Raw genomic sequence first — 19,787 nt, 5'->3', positions numbered from 1 at the left:
ATTAAATAAATCATACAAAATAAATACGAAATAAATAAATTACAAAAAGAAATAACTTACAATTGAATTACAATGGATAGCTTGAATTTACATTACAAATACGCTCGAAAACAAAAGGATTTGGAAAAAAAAAAAAAAACACTTAAAATACGAAAATATGTCGAATTATTGGTGATAATACAAAATAATAGTCGGTTGAAGTCCTAAACAAAAGTTGTGTCTAAACTAGATGAGTTCAGAGGCAGAATCCATCTCAGGAACAAGCGCAGCATCTGCTGCGTCCCTTAGAAGAGGTGCATCAGACCGTGCGTTTGTTCTTGAGTTGGGTTCTGACTCTGAAAGTTAGACTCATTAATTTATTGTCGTTTATTGGTTAATTAATGTTGATTATTGTTATGCAACTCGAGTGAATGTGATTTAGTCAGATTACATGCATACGAAACCGTCATAAAGTGATGAAAGGACGAATTACGAAAAAAAAAATATTACAAGTTAGTTATTTACGATGTCGAAATTGATTTATATACAAAACCTGAAATTGGAAAACAAAGAATTGATGAAGAAACCAAATCAAAATCGTATATCAAAGACGAATTCAAGGGACTTGATATGAACAAATCGAGCCTCTTAAATCCGGGTTCGAATTTAATGGCGAAAACCCGCAAATATTAGTTATAAGGGATTTAAGTCGGAAATTATTGAAAAGTATTAACGAAAACAAATTTATAAGCTTAAAATACGAACTTTGAAAGACAGAAGAAAACAAAACGAAAGAAAATAAAGAAAACAGGTACTCGAGGAAGAAGAAGAAAGGCAGCAGCAGAAAGGCAACCTCTGGAAGAAGCGCAACAAATGTTGCGACCATTCTAGAAGGCGCATCTGTTGATGCGTTTCTTCTAGGACGTCTTTCGCTGCTGTTTTGGAAAATAGGTTTGAAAAAAGGGTTTTGAAAACGGTTTTGAGTATACTTGTGATATAAATCTGTAAATTAATTGGTACAAAATAAAATACAATAATTAAAAGTGGGATTTACACCCTCAGACTTACATGTTTGGCGAAGCGAGATTAACTAAGTTGTCGTATTAGTGATTGCTCGACTCGATGTCTAGGTAGCACCAAAACAGACACGGACACGGACACGACACGGATACGTGACACGACATCCCATGAAATTTAGGACCGGGACACGTTAATTAAATTTAATAAAATATATATTTTATAGTTATATGTGTGATTTTATTTTTGAAAAATTATTTGATATTAAATTTAAATAAGTGAAGGTAAAACTTAACGTTAATTATAACTGATTCTCATTTCCAAAACCAAAAACCAACTTATAATCAATGTATTTCGACATCTCATTGCTTGTTTAAAGAACATCATTTGTCCATCAAATTCAATCATATAACAATTCACGCCATTTACCTTAAATTCAACTTGATTCCGTTTGAAGGTGTGTCCAAATACAATGGACACGGCTCAAAATACCATGGACACGCGTGGGACACGTGTCCAAATAAAAGATGAAAGTTAGACACGGCTTTACAGGCGTCCGACACGTTTTGACGTGTGTCCGACGAGTGTCGTGTCCGACACGGGTGTTCGACACGGGAACACCGATTAAGAGGAGTGTCCGTGCAACCTAGCTCGATGTAATATGAAAGTGCCCTCTTAAGAGGATTTAGAACAAAATGATTAAGTTGATTAAAAAGTAGTGGTCAAATTGGTCAGTCATGCAAACGTGACTGGTACTCAGAATGATCTGAGCTTACGTGGTTGAGTAGATCAAGCACGTAGGCTTCGAAAAGTAAGAGCGCGGTCTTATAATGCAAAAAGAGAAGAGAATGGCGGACACTCGCGTGAGAAATATGTGAGGCGGAGGCCTCTATTTATACTAATCACGTGGAGGAATTATGGTAAAAGTAGAATTAGGAAAGAAATCCGGAAGAAATCTGAAAACTGGAGAAAAAGCTGGCCAGGAAGAGGCGCAGCAGGAACTGCGACCCTTCCAAGAGGCGCAGTACCTGCTGCGTTCTCTTTTGGGCAGTTTCCTCCTCAGCAAGAAAGATTTCCGCGGTTGATTTAGGAATTAGGGAAGATATAGACTTCCTTATTCCGCAAGGTAGATATTTTCGTGATAAAAGATAGAATTTAGGAATATTACTCCGAAAAATTTCAGAATATTCCGACTCGGGTTTAAGACGGTTTAGAAAATGGAAGCGGTTTTTGACCCGGCCTCCAAATGAACCATAATTACTGTCAAAACGACCGTATCGGCGCGTAGATGACGACCATGAGGTTGACTCGACTGCTTGAGCTATCACGTGTCGACGAACTTACGAAATGTCATAAATCCCTCCGCGTGATTAAACATGCAGCCCAATCATCACTGGGTGGTTGGTGGGAGGTGCTGAAACGAGTTGTCTACAAGTTATATCCTAGGAGTATTAATTTTATTATTTCTTAATAGTAGTAGGAATTATATATTTCCTAGTTGTGTTATAAGTTCTACTTTCCTAAATTCTAAACTTGTTACGTTTAGGAAAGTTTACTAGTTTCCTAATCAAATAATAAGAATAATAAGGCAATTATGTTATCTTTAGGGAAGTCGATTTTAGGTAAGTTTCTAGCCGATTGTTTTGATCAGGTTAGGCGTGTGTTTAGTCTAAGTAGGTCGGTTTATGACTCCTATATAAGGAGGTCTTTTGTATTCTTATTTTCAGAAGTTTATGATATTAACTTACGAAAATTGAAGTTGTTGCTATATTTTGTTTGCATGTTTTGTAAACCCTAGGATTGACGCGTTTCGTTCCAAATTGTTATTATTTGACGCGTTTTCAAGCATTAACCTGAGTTATAATCAATAGGTCTTGATTATAGTTCACCATTGTTCGAGTTATAGGTCTAACCCAAGCAAATATCTCATTGGTCCGATTTATTCACATATTTCGAAATGAATATCTTTTGTTACTTTATTTTCGTTCACAAATACAAAAACACATAAAAATCACAGTTCGAGTTTATAATCAGACAGTTATTAAAAACGTTCAAATTGTTCCAGAATCGACATTCATATGCTTGGATTCCTTATTTAATATGTATGGAATTGAACCCAAATGAACAAGACTAGCTTGTAACCTCACCAACATGTAAAAATGGAAGTGTGGAGCTGAGAGAGTGCAAATTATACCTCCCAAGATGTCGCTTTTGATGCAAGAACCATGGCTGATGTAGGAGGTCGGATTTGGTACACTTGAGTATGGAACAACCCAAGACTCTCCTCTTGCTTTACCCTTGCTTGAATCCCAAAAAGTTCCACCACTGAACATGACCATGGACTGTCCAAACTCCATGGTTTGAAGGTTAAGTGTCGACAATCACCTCTAGGCCCCAAATCAGTAGCTTGGTCATTGATGGTCCCATGGGAAAGGGTATGGCTACTCTCCTCCTCACTAGTAGGCTCATGTGATGAGTTGAAGGGGTTTTTAGTTTCAAGACATGGGCTCTCAAAGATAGCACTACATGAGCCATTCATTTCAGCATAAGTGCTCATGACCTTTGGCTCAAGGGGCTTAGACTTAGGACAAGCAATATTCAAGCATGGCATGACAACTTCTTGGTTTAACCCATCCTTCTTCCCATCGGTTTCTATGGCTTCTAATCTGTCCTCCTTAGCAAAGACTTCATGGTTTTTAGGCCTTGCCAAGCTCTTCTCAACATCCAAAGCCAACTCAAGCAATTCTCCATATGAATGCATAATTTCTAAGTTAATTCTCCTAGCAATTTCAGATTTCAAGCCATTGTAAAATCTGATTCCTTTTAGAAAAGAACTTATTTCATTGTCACACACAAAGTGTAATTCCTCAAATAATTTAGCATACTCATGAACACTCAAGGAATTTTGTTTAAGGGTCTTAAGTTCAGCCCACAAATTATCCATGGTAGAACAAGATAGAAACTTTAATCTCATGTTCCTTTCGAGCTTAAACCAAGAACATATTCTACCCTTCCCTTCCATCCTCTTTGAAAATGTAAGAGTATTATACCACAATAAAGCAACACCCTTTAAACAAGACACAACCATTTCACACTTCCTTAGAATCAGAAAAACATTTGTCCTCAAAGTAACATTCAACACCATATAACCAAGACACAAATGCTCTACTGTTTTCACCATTAAAGGAAGGAAGTAATGGTGTGTTACCTTTGCCTCTAAAGGTAGGAGAAGACTTAGAACACTCATAGGGCAGGAGGTGTTCTCCTTGGTACAAATCAGGAGGTTTTGGTTCCCTTGGAACCCCATGGGTGCTTGTTGCACTCCTTGTATACACATCACCTTCATACCCTTTTGTTAGAGCTTGCAACTTCACCATAGCTGCTTCTAATGACTTGGAAATGGAACCAAGGTAGGCTTCATCTTTGAGCATGGAACATAGGAACATATTCGATTGCTACTGATTTTCCAATGGAAAACGGAATGACAACAACTCGAACAAAAACAGATTTCTCAAGAAACAAACCAAAGTTTTGAAGAACTCTCTTCACTCATTGGGTTGTTTTTGTGTTTTTGTTGTAGTTAGGGAATATAATGAACACACAAGCCCAAGAATAACATAAGGTAGAATTGTGTTATAACCTGGCTCTTAGTACCAATTTGGAGTAAAATGTCAAGGACTCGATTTTGGACAGAATTGGACTCGAAAATGGGTTGTATTTGTGACTAAAATGGACACGAAAACAATGAACTAAACAAGGATGTGACTTAGGCGAGATCATGAAGCAAGCCTAAGCCTAGGAATCTCGTCCAAGATCACGAAGCAAGGACTAAATTCCGCCCCAAAGCACTAAGCAAATGGGGGGTTTTTCGCAGTAAGCAAGAAGAATTTTAAGTAGAAAACTCAGTTTTCAAACTTAGCTTTTTTTCATCAACTCAAATCTGATTTTCTCATTAGGTTTGCTTGGTTTATATAGACCAAGCAATACAATCCTGTCCATCCATCATACATACATCTAAGGGCCACAAAAGAGCCTTACAAAAGCACAAAATAACAGCTATTTTATCTTACACAAACTGAATATAAAGACTAGAAAACAATAAAGCATAAAGCATAAAGCATAAAGCATAAAGTAATAAAGCTAAATTCAGTTTTGTTTGCTTGCATAAGGTCAATTTAGATGTGTAAGACCTTGGTGAAGGGACATTGACAGCTGCAAATATTCAAGCACAAGAGGTTAGGAGGACTCCCAAGTCGTGCCCAGCTCTTGTTTAGCCAAAAGAAGGAAGTTGAAAGCGACATTTCACCCATTCTCTAAAACAGCCCAATTTCTGATAGACAAAATATGTCCTTAAGCTACTTCTTTAATCCTGCATTTTTAGGACCAATGACCCAGATAAAGTTGCTCCAAACTCTCTAAATTATCCAGTCTAGGCTTTGGTTTCATGACTTTGGCATATGTAAAGCTCCTGGACCTCAAAACAGAAGACGGACCAAAACCATGTTGGAGAACAACTCAGGAATTCAGATGCATCTTTTAGGAGTCATATCTCTTAGCTCCGGATGAATCTTAAGGCCTATGATAGCTCATTGGAAAGCTAATGAAGTTAACTTTCACCCTAAAAAAGAATCACCCTAAAACATGGAGTAAATCTTGAGTTATTCAACGTTTAGTTCACATAGGTCATGGGTTGTCCAATAATGTGTAGTTTGTTTGCATCGACCATAACTCAAGCTATAGACCTGATATGGAGGTGATTCAAAATCCATGTTTTGTCCAAGATCTCAAGCTTTCTTATGACATAAGAATCATCATATTTGCATGAGCAAAACTTGAGATATAGAGCTTGGAAGTTAGGCTTGCTATAATGACACTTCAAAAAGCGATGAAATGCATTCAATTGTGAACCGTTCCTTGGACTGTTTCTTTTAGCTTAAAAATGTATCACAATGCAACAAAAATTTGTTGCACCCACCACGAGAAAAACTCTGACAATAGTGATTGGTAACCAATAGCTTGAGCATAATTTGGGAAGGCATATTATTGTCGTCAACAAGCCGTAGCTAATGTCAATAAATTTCCACTCCCGACAATTGTTCTCTATGTTATGTAGGTGATTAGCATCAGAGGGAGAATTTAATTTTGTGAATGAAAATCTTAGATTTAGGATGGTATAATAGAGTTTACTAGTATTGGACTATTGGTGCCCGGCTTCGCCCGGGCTACCTCTACTTCCATTAAAAAAATTTCTCATTAAATAAATTACTTAAAGTTGCATAACTCATAAATTTATCATTAATATATTTTTTATAACATATCCTAAAATTACGATGAAATTAATTTTGAGACAAATTCACTATTCCCGCTATTAATATTTTACTCTTATTAATGAAAAAATATCAATAACATTTCACTACTTGCCTGTAATCATTGTTACTTTCACTACTCCCGCCGTAATTATTGTTACTGTCACTAATCCCGCATTAATATTTATAATTTCACTACTCCCGTTGTTGTTTCTACCACTCTCACTAATCTCGTTGATAATATTGTTACTTTTACTATTTAAATGAGTGATTACTATCACAAAAATTCTACCGTCCTCCCGGAGGACGGTACTCCTCACACACAAACACAATCCACCCAAGTGGAATATTATAATGACTTGTGTGTGAGGAGTACCGACCTCCGGGAGGACGGTAGAATTACTCATACTATCATACTCCCTCCTATTCTATATATTCTTCCCTATTTCTTAAAACGGATTATTCAGGTTTTCTTCCCCTTTCTTATTTTGGAAACTTTTACTCTTATTTTATTCATTTCTCTCTCCTATCACCAAACCCCACCCAACACTTTTACTCATATTTTATTACTTTTCTTAAAGTTTTGGCCCCACCATTCCTTATTTAACTTATAATTATTCATCCCTCCCTCCAATCACCAAATCCCACCCAACTTTTTACTCTTATTTTATTACTCTCCTTAATTCCCGTGCCCATAAACAAGGGGAAGAATACATAGAATTGGAGGGAGTATAACTTTATTCAATGTTACTACAATTCTTTTTTTTACTGATGACATTACTTTTACTACTTAAGCATGCAATTTTAAGAGGATATATATTTACATAAATATATTACATATATGCATTAAATCATATCGAAAGAAGTATGCAATATTATATATTATGGAATCTAACTTGAATTATTTATAACCTACTTATTATATTTTTATATGTTAAATAATTAAAATCTCTATACATCTAATCAATACTATATATTAAATCCAGAAACCAAGGGACTTCAATGTAATTAAAGAAAATTATACAAATTAATTATACTATATAGTTTTAAATCACTAGCACCGTGTGATGGACCCGATTAAGGGATCTCAATGCAAATATTATATAGCTTGGGTTAAAATTAAATTATATAGAAGCTTGGTAATTTTCCTAAACATTTGTAAGAAACTAAAACATGGTCAATTTCCTAAAATAAAATAATTAATTAAGATGGTCAGTTTCCTTAAAATAAATAATTAATTAAGATGGTCAATTTCAAGGAGACTAAAAGAAAGAAGATGCTTGGTAATTTTCCTAAATATTTATAAAAGACTAAAAGACGGTAAATTTTCTTAAAATAAAATAATTAATTAGTATAAACATGCACACTTATGGTATTACTTATTATCATCATAAAATTATATATTAAATTTAAAATCTATGCAATTTTATTAAACTTTATAGTTTATTAGATGTATAGAGATGTTAATTATTTAACATACAAAAATATAATACAAGTAGGTTATAAATAATACAAGTTAGATTCCATAATATATAATATTGTATAATTCTTTCGATTTGATTTAATGCATATATGTAATATATTTATATATAAATATATAATCCTCTTAAAATTGCGTGCCTAAGTAGTAAAAGTAATTTCGCCAGTAAAGAAAAAATGGTAGTAACATTGGATATAGTTATATGATAGTAATCACTCATTTGAATAGTAAAAGTAACAATATTATCAACGAGATTAGTGAAAGTGGTAGAAACAACAACGGGGGTAGTGAAATAATCAATATTAATGTGGCAATAGTGAAAGTAACAATAATTACGGCGGGAGTAGTGAAATTATCAATATTAATGCGGCAGTAGTGACAGTAACAATAATTACGGTGGGAGTAGTAAAAGTAACAATGATTACGGGCAAGTAGTGGAATGTTATTACTATTGTTTCATTAATAAGAGTAAAATATTAATAGCGGGAGTAGTGAATTTGTCTCAAAATTTATTTTCATCGTAATTTTAGGATATGTCATAAAAAATATATTAATGATAAATTTATGAGTTATACAACTTCGGTAATTTTATTTAATGAAAAAAAAAATTAATGGTAAGTAGAGGTAGCCCGGACGAAGTCGGGCACCAATACTAGTAAATTATAAAGTTGATTTTAAATTTAATATATAATTTTATGATGATAATAATTAGTATCATAAGTGTGCATGTTTATACTAATTAATTATTTTATTTTAAGGAAATTAACCATCTCCTAGTCTTCTATAAATATTTAGGAAAATTACCAAACATCTTCTTTCTTTTACTCTCCTTGAAATTGACTATCTTAATTAATTATTTTATTTTATTTTTTTTTTTTTTTGACAGGTGGACAAAGAAATGGTATTACGTGCTAATGGCTCTCTTAGCTAGTCTATGAGCCATTTTATTACAACTTCTAGGAACATAACAGAATGAAAGACAATGGAAATAACAACCTACTCTTAGAATGTCGCTAACAATGACTTTAGTATCTATGTTAACCGGAGTAAAGTCCAAGAGTTGTGCGACCACTTGCAGGCAATCCGAATAAACACACACATGGAGAAGTTGACTCCTCCTCGCCCAATTAAGAGCTTCGAGGATGGCGAGGGCTTCAGCTTGAGAAGCAGATTGCGCATAACAATTAGATTTCAAATTAGTGAAAATGGTAGAGCCAATATCGTTGCTATTTTTAACAGCCCATCCCAAGCCAGTAGAAAAGTCCGATCTCCAAGCAGCATCCGTATAGATAAGAAAGTGGTCTTCACACAAAATGGGGCCAATAAGAGGAAAAGCATTACCATAATGAAGAGCCTGTAAATTAACTTCACAATCATCTAAAAGACGGATGATATTCACAACTTTCCTTTTATCAGCCCTCGCCTTTTCCGCAAATAAAGTCGAACTCAATTCATGTTCATATAAACGAATCGAGCCAAACGGGGACAGGGGTTCTTTACCAAAAACCTGCCGATTACGAGTAACCCAGATTATCCAAAGAGTGCACATGAAAGAAATAACTCCATCAATAGTATTCTCCTTTCTTAATAATAAGCTAAGCCAATTAATAATCCATTCCTGGATGCTAATATTAGAGCCACTATTAGCATTAATACCAAGATGAGTCGCACTCCACAATCTAGACACATACTCGCAATCCCGGAACAGATGTTCTAGAGACTCCATGCATTGCTTATCACATAGACGACAAACCAGGCCATCACCAATACCTCTCTTATCAAATTCACGCCCAACAGGTAGAGTCTGGGTAAGAATTTTCCAAAGAAGGATAATCCATTTTTTAGGTCCTGGGAGGTGCCATAAGCGTTTTTTAATAAATGTCCTACACCCCGACGAAATACGAGACAAGTCTTTAATACTAGCCTTCAAATTCCAAAAATCCTGCCAAGCATCAAAGTAACCTTTCTTGACATAGTAATTACCATTCTTCGACAACTTCCAAAAAGCAAAATCGTCCTTGTTGTTGCTACTTATCTAATAGCCATAATTTTAGAAGTGAAGGAGTCCTCAAAGAAACTCAAAACCATGTCAACATTCCAGGTATTATCTGCCGAAATAAGATCCTTGACTCTCAAGTTATTTAGGGATGGGTCAACATGCAAAAGATCATAATGTCTCGGGATAGGGATCGAGCCATCCACCCAAGGAGTAGTCCAAACATTCAAAATAGACTCAGAACCAATTATCCAAGCAATATTCTTAGTAAAGATCTTAGCGCCCCAGAGGATTCCTTTACAAATCCAAGAGTCATTGCTCTTAACTGCCTCAACACGATTAATACAATTAAACCAATCAAGACCCAACTCAACTCCAATAGTTCGACTAATAAGTGAAGACGGATTACGAAGTATATTCCATCCGATTTTAGCAAGAAGAGCCTGATTGAAACATCGAGTATTTTTAATTCCCAATCCTCCAAGACCTCTTGGCTGACTTAAAAATAATTTACTACACCAGCTGATACCCTTAGACGTCCTACACCCTCTCCACCAAAATTGCGACAATAAAGAATCAATCTTATTAGTCACACTTACCGGCATTTTAAACACCGATAGAAAGTACGTAGAAAGAGAAGAGAGGATGGAAGAAATCAAAGAAAGACGACCAGCCGACGAGAGTAAAAGACTATTCCAGGATGATGTTCTCTTTTTCACATTATCAATCAAAAAATTAAAAATATCCCTTTTAGACTTACCATTATCGGAGATACCAATATCAGTTGGAAGCCCCAGATATTTTCCCATTTCACCGTAGTAGGAGAGACCCTAAAATTTTGAAACAATCTTGTGCAAATGACAGAGACGAGCTCGGGCTAATAATAATAGCAGATTTAGCTTCATTAATACGTTGACCAGAAGCCCTACAGTAACTCGAAATAGTAGCAGCCAAAGTCGAGCATGAAGAAGCAGGCTTCCCTTCGAGGAAAAAAATGGAATCGTCAGCGAAAAGCAAATGCGATATAGCTTGGCTTCCTCTGCACATTTGAATGCCCTTAATAGTACCAAGTCTTTCTTCTCTTCTGATACTTTGAGATAAAACCTCAGTGCAAAGGACAAAAATATATGGTGATAGAGGATCACCTTGTCGTAAACCACACCGAGGAATAATTTTTTGAGAAGGTATGCCATTGATCAAAATCTCGTAGGAAACAGTAGTAATACACTTCATAATAAGTTCAATGATCCAAGCAGGAAACCCCATTTTTGACATAGTAGCGCGAATAAAATGCCAATTAATCCTATCATAGGCCTTACTCATATCGGCTTTAAAAGCCATTTTCCCATACTTCGCTGATTTGGAAGAGGAAATCTTACGGAAAATCTCATTAGCAATAAGAATATTGTCACCAATATTACGACCCGGGACAAAGGCATTTTATTTTAAGGAAATTGACCATCTTAATTAATTATTTTATTTTAAGGAAATTGACCATGTTTAGGAAAATTACCAAGCTTCTATATAATTTAGTTTTAACCCAAACTATATAATATTTGCATTGAGATCCCTTAATTCTATCATCACACTGCAAGTAATTTAAAACTATATACTATAATTAATTTGTATAAGTTTTTTAATTACATTGTTCCTCGATTTCTTGAATTAATATATAGTATTGATTTGGGGGTTTTGTTGGAGGTGGAGACAAGATCGAAAGGAGACAGAGTAGTACATGGGTATTTTTGGTATTTTACATGTCGATAAATTTATTTATTATATTTTATAAATATTTTTAGTTGTAAAAGATTATTTCAATTATGTTATATTGTGATATGAACAAAAAAATAAAGAAAAAGAGTTAATTGCACCTAAATGAAAAGTCAAGGGGCTCTTTTGCGGATAGAAGCAAAACGTATGGGATTGGTTTGCTACTTTCCCCGTTTCGTCCCAATGAAACCCACGCCATAGTTCTTCACAGACTCGCAGTCTTCAAAGAACAAAGATCCCCATATCCTTTACTGAAGTTGACTCAGCCATATCCTGAATTACTGACTTATCTTCATATAAAAAGCGAGGTAGCAATGATACAAAACAGCCAAAAAATGATCCTGACAAAATTCAGCCGAAATTTTATTTTTCAACGATGAATGTATTTTGCAAGTGCAAAGTCAAGATGCTTTACATACTCAGAAGGCAAGAAGGCATTCCCATCTAACAGGAAGATAAAAGTACAAGGATGAATGAAAGGCTATTGTCAAATAGCAAAAATCTTAAATCTCAAAATACCAGCATGAACTCGGCAATCAAGGACTCTAGTAGAGTAATAGTACACAGTCAAATAAAAAATATCTCACCAGCTTCGAGAAGAGATTGACTTCACACAAGTGAAAGCTCCCCAGCAGCAATGGATCGCTTCACCAATTTAGCCCAAGATTCATTTGTTTCAGTTATTACCTTCAGAGCATAATCCTGCATTCACTGACGTAGCTCAAAATACGGGAATCCGCAAACAGGTGGCAACGTTTCCAAAAATAAAGACGAGTAATAGATAAAGGGTGGGGCGTTGAATGGATGAGATAGGCATTAAGGCGAAGCGTAGGAGAAAATGATGATAGTTAAGGAACAAGTAGGTTAAACTACTATTCTCAATTTATTCGGAGTGTATACCTTTAACAAAAAGTAGATGGTTATATTATGCTAATTCTATTATGATGATAGATGTCATTTGTTGGCATGGGGAATTCAGGATTTCTAACAAAGTTATTCACTTCTATTTCACATGGTTTATTTGCGTGATATTACATTTAGAATTTCATGGCATCTTTTGGAAAACATCCAGTGCGATCAGTGGATAATTAATTACTAGTAATGTAACCTAATTGGAGAAAGAAAACTCAAATAATTCAATCAAAAACTAAAATTTATGTAATTAAATTAACACAACGAAATAATGACTCGTTTGATATATGAATTAAAATTCATAATTGAAAATTTTGAGGAAATCTTGATTAGGCTTTGAGAGAGAGAAAAGATTCATTCTAGTTTTTCTTTTAGTAGAAGGGTAGCGTATGGAAAGTTTATGAACAAAATATACGACTTAGTGAAAAGCGTATATATAAAACAGCAATTACGAATTGTACAAGTCATTACCCTTCATCCCTCCAAACACAACAACCAACATCTGCATCCAACCATTATTCCATCAATACCACTTTACCGACTATACTCAACCCAAGCACGCCCTAAAGAGTAATAGGATGGAGAGGTATTAGTGTGAAGAAAAAGTCTCCATACTCTCCTACATGGAGCAGTTCATAATCCATTTTAAAATTCCCTACAAACACATTTTATTTGGTCATAAAATTCAAAACTTTAGAACCAGCTGAAAGACGGAAGGAAATGAACAAGGAAAAAAAAAAAAAAAAGGAGTACTCAGCCACTGACTACTACATACACAACAGTAATCCTGCAAAGGCAAAGAAGAAAAAGAAAAACTGACAGTACCTTGTTAGCCGCCTTGTTGCCAAGACCAAACTTGTTAGCTGGCTTTCCATCTGGGATTTTGTAATCTCTAAACCAGTCCCTGATTGCTGTTAAAGTTCCCTGTCAAAAATGTCAGGGTTAATCTCAGTCCTAGTCATATGGAGTACCAGCAAGTTACTAGAAGAAAAATTATTCACTTTGAGCCAATTCTTTACATATTCCATTTTTGGGTGTCTTGGTGAATTCTTTACGTTTCCTTTTATAACATGTTCTTACCTAGTAGCTTTATCAAAAAGATCTCACAAAAGTCGGGGCATGTGGGACTCTAAGAAGCTGAAGAGAGAAAAGAACGGGCAGTTTTGTGTAGTTGTTTCATACTTTCGTCTTTGTGCATAAAGCAAACGTAAAAAGATTCACCGGAACGGAAGGATCAAGATAAGCAATTCCATGTTTCTAGAAAATAACAACAATACAACAATAATTACAATAATCCTAAACCACGGGGGTCCCTGCCACAACAAAGATGTGCACAATTGCAGGCTGGGGTGAGGGACGGATGAGCAACATTACATGTAAATGACAAAAACAGAAGAAACTTCCACAACTCCACCTTAAAGGCTTACCCCTTGAGCTATCATGTGTGTTACTCAGACATGGTTAGTTGGCAAGAGTGCGTGTTTGACTAAAAACATCTCATGTTTTCGGTTTTAAAATGAAGTATCCAACGAAATTTTCGAGTGGTGTAGATTATCCTCAATTCGCCCCATTAAACAAGCATTTGACCAATAGTCTGACCTGTTATATCTACGTTTACAGCAAAAACAGCAATTCCATCATCTTTTATGTCCAGCCCTCTTTCCTATAATACCCCAAAACTATTATAGCTAATCTAATCAACAAGTAAAAATGGATATAACAGTTTCAAACTTCCACCCTTCAACAGCGCTCTAATTCAGTTAGGAGTCTAGTACAGTAGCTTTTATTTGTCCATACAGAGGTCACTTAAATATTAATTAAGACACTTGAGCGCACGAGCTGATATCCTCTAGAACTAAAGAACTTGACACGGTCCAAGTTTACTCAAAATGGTAAATAAATAATTTGCTCCTTTTTTATGTGTACTTTGATATACATCTATATATTTTCAATGATCTAATTATAGTAAAATCTACCAACTGTACGATAAACAAACTGACCATGCATCTTTATAAAAGGTGTACAGACAATAATATGTTGTCGATGAATAATTATGCCGTGTGTTTTACACAAGTGTGAATGTGTGACTGCTATACCCCGTTAAACATTAGATTCCAAATTTCAGTCGAGACTGATAAACAATGTGAACTGTAAAATAAATATGGATGTTATCGACATAAACACATCAAATTCTTCTGAAATTAGATAAAAGTAAATATATGGAAAGTTCAGAAAAATAAAAAATAAAAAATTGATAATCTGCATAAAGTTGAGAAGTTTCAACATCCATCTTATGCCACATCAGATAATTTAGTTGAACTTCTAACGTATTAAGGATTAAAACGTACAGTTAGTTTAAAAAAGCGCGCCTCAGGGCGAGCCAGGGAAACTGTGAGGCGCATGGGATACAAAAGGCACACCTAATGCGCATGAGGCACACCCAAGACGCAACAAGTGAGGCACACATGAGGCGCATTAGTGTGCAATTCCATATTTTTTCAAAATTCTTTTATTTTACCCTTGTTTTCTCCCCCTTATCCGTAATTTTCACTTTTAAAGTACATGTTAGCCCTCTATAAAACAAAAAAGAGATTATTTTCACACAAAATTTGATTGTAAAATATGGTTGTTCTTCTGAAAATCAGTGCGCCTCGTGTGCAAAAGGCACGCGCCTTCACCTCGCGCCTCAGCCCCTTGGGACCCCATCGCCTGAGTGCGCCTTCTCAAACTAAGAACGTACGACAATTACAATACAATCACAAGAACAAGTGCAGTAGAAGCAAGTATAACTAAGTAAGAGCTGATACATACGGGGAAATGCTTCTCCACGTCGTCAATATCATTCACAAGTGAAGCTTTTGGATCATCCAATGAAATTGCAATTATTTTCCAGTCAAGCTCCCCTTCATCAATCATAGCCAGGGCAGCTAAAGGTTTAACTTTCAGAATCTCCCCAATGTTCCGTTTCTTTTCACCAATCTCAACGACATCAACTGAATGTCCAAAGAAGATAGTTGGCAATGATAATAAATCACAAAATAAATCAACGATCATTCAATAACTAGGCTGCAATAATCCAATTCATTACTCACCAGGATCATTGTCTCCAAAAGCACCTTCTACTTCATCATTAGCAAGTTTTGGATCTTCCCATGTTTGTGGCAATAGGCCATAATTCCAATTTATATTGTAGCTGGCAAAAGGTATCCATGAAAAGCATTACAGTGATAAGTACATAGGAATTTGAACAAAAGGAAATGAGCTGGGGAATAATAACATATAGAATGTCTTATTGTGCAGTGGTGTCGTGACCCATATTTAGTTCCATGCTTCACAGCATCTCTGTCAAAGAAACTACAGAATCCGTGCACAAGTTGACTTTTGAGAGCACGAGAGGCATCAAGTCTACTCATTTCTAGGCTACTCTTTGTTATTAGAGATGACATAGCAAAATGATGTAACTCAAAAGATATGAAACCATCCAAACCTATTTTTCACTGTTAAGGATAGAAAAGAAGATATAAACCGAAAGTTCAGCCTTCGCTTACTTGCTATATAACCTTCATCTAACGGTATAGGAAACAACATGAGTTCATAAAAATTTAGGGTTAACAAACAAAAAGTACTTTTTCAGTTTTTCTATAGCACTTTATACATCATATACCTCATGCAAATTTTCTTCAAATATGCTACCACACGTGCATATTTTAAAACCTATAAGTTTACCTTAGACTTTGTATTATGTTTTGCTCTCCCTTTTGTTTTTCATTTTTCCCTTTTCTTTTTTTTTCGCATTGTGAGGTGTGCGTTCACCCATGGACGGTTCTAAAGGATGATTGAGTCAGCCGACCCCAAATCATTTTGGGATTAAGGCTCTGATGTTGTTGTTGTTGTTGTTGTATGCTACCACACGTGCATATTTCTTCCAAATTTCCCACCAAAACCAAATTTGTCAAAAATAGAAGTCACTATTTATGACTAGAAAACCAATTTTTTTCTTGCCTAAACTGGGTTTTGTACATGGTTTCAAGGGAATGTTATACTAGGCACGAAGTTTGGAGAAAACTTACAGAAGGTATATGTTTTGAAGAAAAATGGTATAAAAGTACTCCCTTTGTTCGAAGTAATTTCTTTACAATTTATTTCAGCACGACGACGAAGGAAAGGGAAAAAGGGTATATTTCAAAGAATACAAAAAGAGAGAACGCAAATTGCACATGCGAAGAATTAACAACTTGTACACACGCAAAACGGACACGTACTTAGACCTCCAAATAATAAAAATGTAAGAGAATTAGCACAACAAAGGGAGTATATTTATCAAATAATCCAAATCTTCTTATTTTAAAAATCAAAGGCCTATCTTACGGGTAGTATCGCAGCTTTCCCTTTTTCGTATCCTGCTTTATAGGAGTGTAAGGTTCATCAGTAGCAACCTCCATCTTCGCACTTGATTCCTTTGGTATTTCCACCACAAAATTGAAAACACCATCTCCTAGATGCAATGGGATATCGTGCCAAGGGGAGACCTACATGTTGAGGATAAGGTTGCTAAAATTTATCATGATCTATATCATTCAATTATATCCCATGAAGAAATGTACAAGAAGACTATATCATCAATGTTAAAACTTTGTTACGGAACCAAACAACATACACATGTCTTGTTGAAGGCATGGAGTTGAGGTTCAAACAAGTTAAATAAATGGTGGTTCAGCCGATTAACCTGATTTAACCCAATCAAGGGAGAAACATAAGAGGGCAAAAACAAGAGAGAGCTAAGTTTAAGTGGACCAGTCTGCTTTTGTAACAATTGTGAAGTGAAAAGTGACGGGTTCTTCTCAGATGGCAGAAATGGGGGATGTTTGAGAAACCAATGCCACCGAGAAAAACAAATAAATAAAACTAAGAAAATCTGATGGAAGTTAAATTCTTAGAAACGCCCTTGACCGATTGCCTATAAACACTTGGGGCTTGTTTGGATACCAAAAAAAAAAATGGAGGGAAGGGAGGTGGTCATTTTCCCTCCAAATATTTCCTTTGTTGGAGGGGAAATAATCAGGGTTGGAGGAGGGAATTGGAGGGATCCATTTTGTTAAGTAAACAAAAGATTTCTTATCCCTTCAAATCCCAATCCTCCCTTTGCCTCCAAATCCCCCCATCCAAACGCAGACTCTACTCTGAGAGCCTTGTAAGAATGTTTCAACATGAAAATAAAATGAATTCGACAACACACACGATAATCAAGTTACAGAAGAATGTTGAGTGTCGAAATTAAGCAAAGAAAGAAGTAATCCCTTGGTGGCAGTGATTTGTATAAGTTTAGATTAATAAATAAATAAATGAAAAAGAAAGAGACCTTCTTGCCGGAATGGTCAACGAAGAAGACACGATAATCGAGGGTTTCAGGAAGACCATGGGTTTGAGAAATGAGTTGGTCAGGACGATAAATAGAGCGGCAAGTGAAGTGTTTTTTGGAAAAGGTAGGGAAGAAGGAGAGAGACAATCTCTTAGAGGAGGAGGAAGAAGATGATAGGAATGAAGGAGGGCGTTTGAAGATGAAGGATGTGGTTGTGTTTGTGGCTGCTGCTGCTGTTATCAATCTACTTGTCGCCATTCTTCTTTACTCACTTCACTTTCTATCTCCCACCTTTCTTTTTATCTCTTTCTCTCGGTCTCTCTCTGCTGCTTCTTTGGCTCAAACCTTATGTACCTGCTCCTGCTTTCGTCCTTGTCTTCCTATTGCCTCGAGCAGGGCCGGTCCTGAACATCTCGGAGCCCTAGGTAAAATTGTAAAATGGAGGTCCCGACTCTCTAAAAAGTTCTCTTCAAGTAATTCATGTGTCACTATCTAATACAATTCGATAAACGAAACAATACAAACCTTTTTGAAGAACACTACTGAGTATTTTTTCCCATTTTTAAAGACGGGTCGAATTTATTCGTTGAATTCCAGAAAATAAAAAAATAGAATGTAGCCACGAAGAATAAAACACAAGACCTCCTACCAATTGGTAAGATAAATAACCAGGCTACTTTTCTTATTTTGATAATTATATGTAATACTTTATTTGATAAAAGTCTCGACCTATAGCCAATTTAGCGGACTCTTAATCCACCCTCATGGGCCCCTTCTAAACATGGGCCCTTGTCATTTGCCCCCCTAAATACCCCCTTAGGGCCGGCCCTGGCCTCGAGTTTCTACGGATAGGGTTAGGGACATAAACGGGTCAAATCAACGTCAATTTACAAATGTCTTTTTTTCTCTAATTTTAATTGCAACATATAATATTCCTCTTATAAATCCAATCAACGTCAATTTACAAATGTCTTTTTTTCTCTAATTTTAATTGCAACATATAATATTCCTGTTATAAATCCATATGGGAAGGGAATAAAGTAATCAATTTCTATCTCTCACCGAGTGGAACTCTAATACACGGATATTTTGGGATCCACAAAGGACCTCGGGACACGTGAGAGGATCCACGTGTACTCGGAAGGAAAGGATGATCGTTCACTAGACCAAGTAAGACCTAACCTAGACCTAGTAGACTTCCGGTGGACCGAGTAGAACCACTAGTCGATCGAGTGGCTGGCACTCGGTTGAGTAAGGCATATACTCGGTCGAGTGAACCGGTCACTCGGTCGAGTGGCACTGTGCAGTACCCGATAAATGATATTTTGGGATTTCAACTTATCCAAACTTCTTATCCCCTTCATTCTTCTTCTCCTTCCTTCTTACTCTAAACACTCTCCCATCTCTCTAGATGCTCCCTAAACCTCTCCCATGACCTCCAAGCTTGGATTGAAGATGGAACAACCTTCCTAATGCCCGATCTACCTTTGTAAGTCGAAATCTCACCTTTCTCCCTTGTCTTATATTAATCTCAATTTAGGGTTTTTACTAGGGGAGATTAATTAGTAAGTTACTTATATAATAGGGGTAATTAGTTACTAATAGTAAAGGGTTTCATATTATTGTAGTTTAGAATGCATTGTGATAGTGTTGTATGATTTGTTTAGGATGAGACGGTTTTATGAGATGGAATCGAGTAACTTGTGAAGAATGTGAAAAGGTTGGTTTATCCTACTCGGTTTCAATATTTTGTATGCATATTTGTGTGTCTTTCCTCACTATTGCATTTGTGAGTCGGTTGGTACATTATGTTGGTATTTGAGGAATTGTTATTCATAACATATGGGATTGAATCCATGGTTCGGTCATATGCTTAGTGTTGTTTTCCATTTGTCACATGTGGTTATGGTTGTGTTGTGTTGGAGATCATTGGTGGTGGTACTTGGTTGTTCAGGAGACGTAAGACGG

General features: G+C 35.8%; 2 protein-coding genes across 2 annotated transcripts; both read right to left on the bottom strand.

Moving 5' to 3' along the window:
• Positions 1 to 8,686: 8,686 nt before the first annotated feature.
• Positions 8,687 to 10,587, bottom strand: LOC141639693 (uncharacterized). The gene is made up of 3 exons (XM_074448756.1): positions 10,378 to 10,587; positions 10,003 to 10,221; positions 8,687 to 9,817 (listed from the first exon to the last, which is right to left on the bottom strand). Exons 1-3 carry the CDS (start codon positions 10,585 to 10,587, stop codon positions 8,687 to 8,689), a joined length of 1,560 nt encoding a protein of 519 aa, XP_074304857.1.
• A 1,297-nt stretch (positions 10,588 to 11,884) lies between these two features.
• LOC141639692 (soluble inorganic pyrophosphatase 6, chloroplastic) lies at positions 11,885 to 18,178 on the bottom strand. Its single transcript, XM_074448755.1, has 6 exons — positions 17,820 to 18,178; positions 16,829 to 16,989; positions 15,553 to 15,653; positions 15,272 to 15,453; positions 13,286 to 13,384; positions 11,885 to 12,250 (listed from the first exon to the last, which is right to left on the bottom strand). Exons 1-6 carry the CDS (start codon positions 18,075 to 18,077, stop codon positions 12,158 to 12,160), a joined length of 894 nt encoding a protein of 297 aa, XP_074304856.1. The 5' UTR covers positions 18,078 to 18,178; the 3' UTR covers positions 11,885 to 12,157.
• Positions 18,179 to 19,787: the final 1,609 nt, after the last annotated feature.

The sequence above is a fragment of the Silene latifolia genome, unplaced genomic scaffold (assembly GCF_048544455.1).
Source record: "Silene latifolia isolate original U9 population unplaced genomic scaffold, ASM4854445v1 scaffold_538, whole genome shotgun sequence".
Lineage (NCBI taxonomy): Eukaryota > Viridiplantae > Streptophyta > Magnoliopsida > Caryophyllales > Caryophyllaceae > Silene > Silene latifolia.
This window is presented reverse-complemented; position numbering and strand designations above follow the sequence as displayed.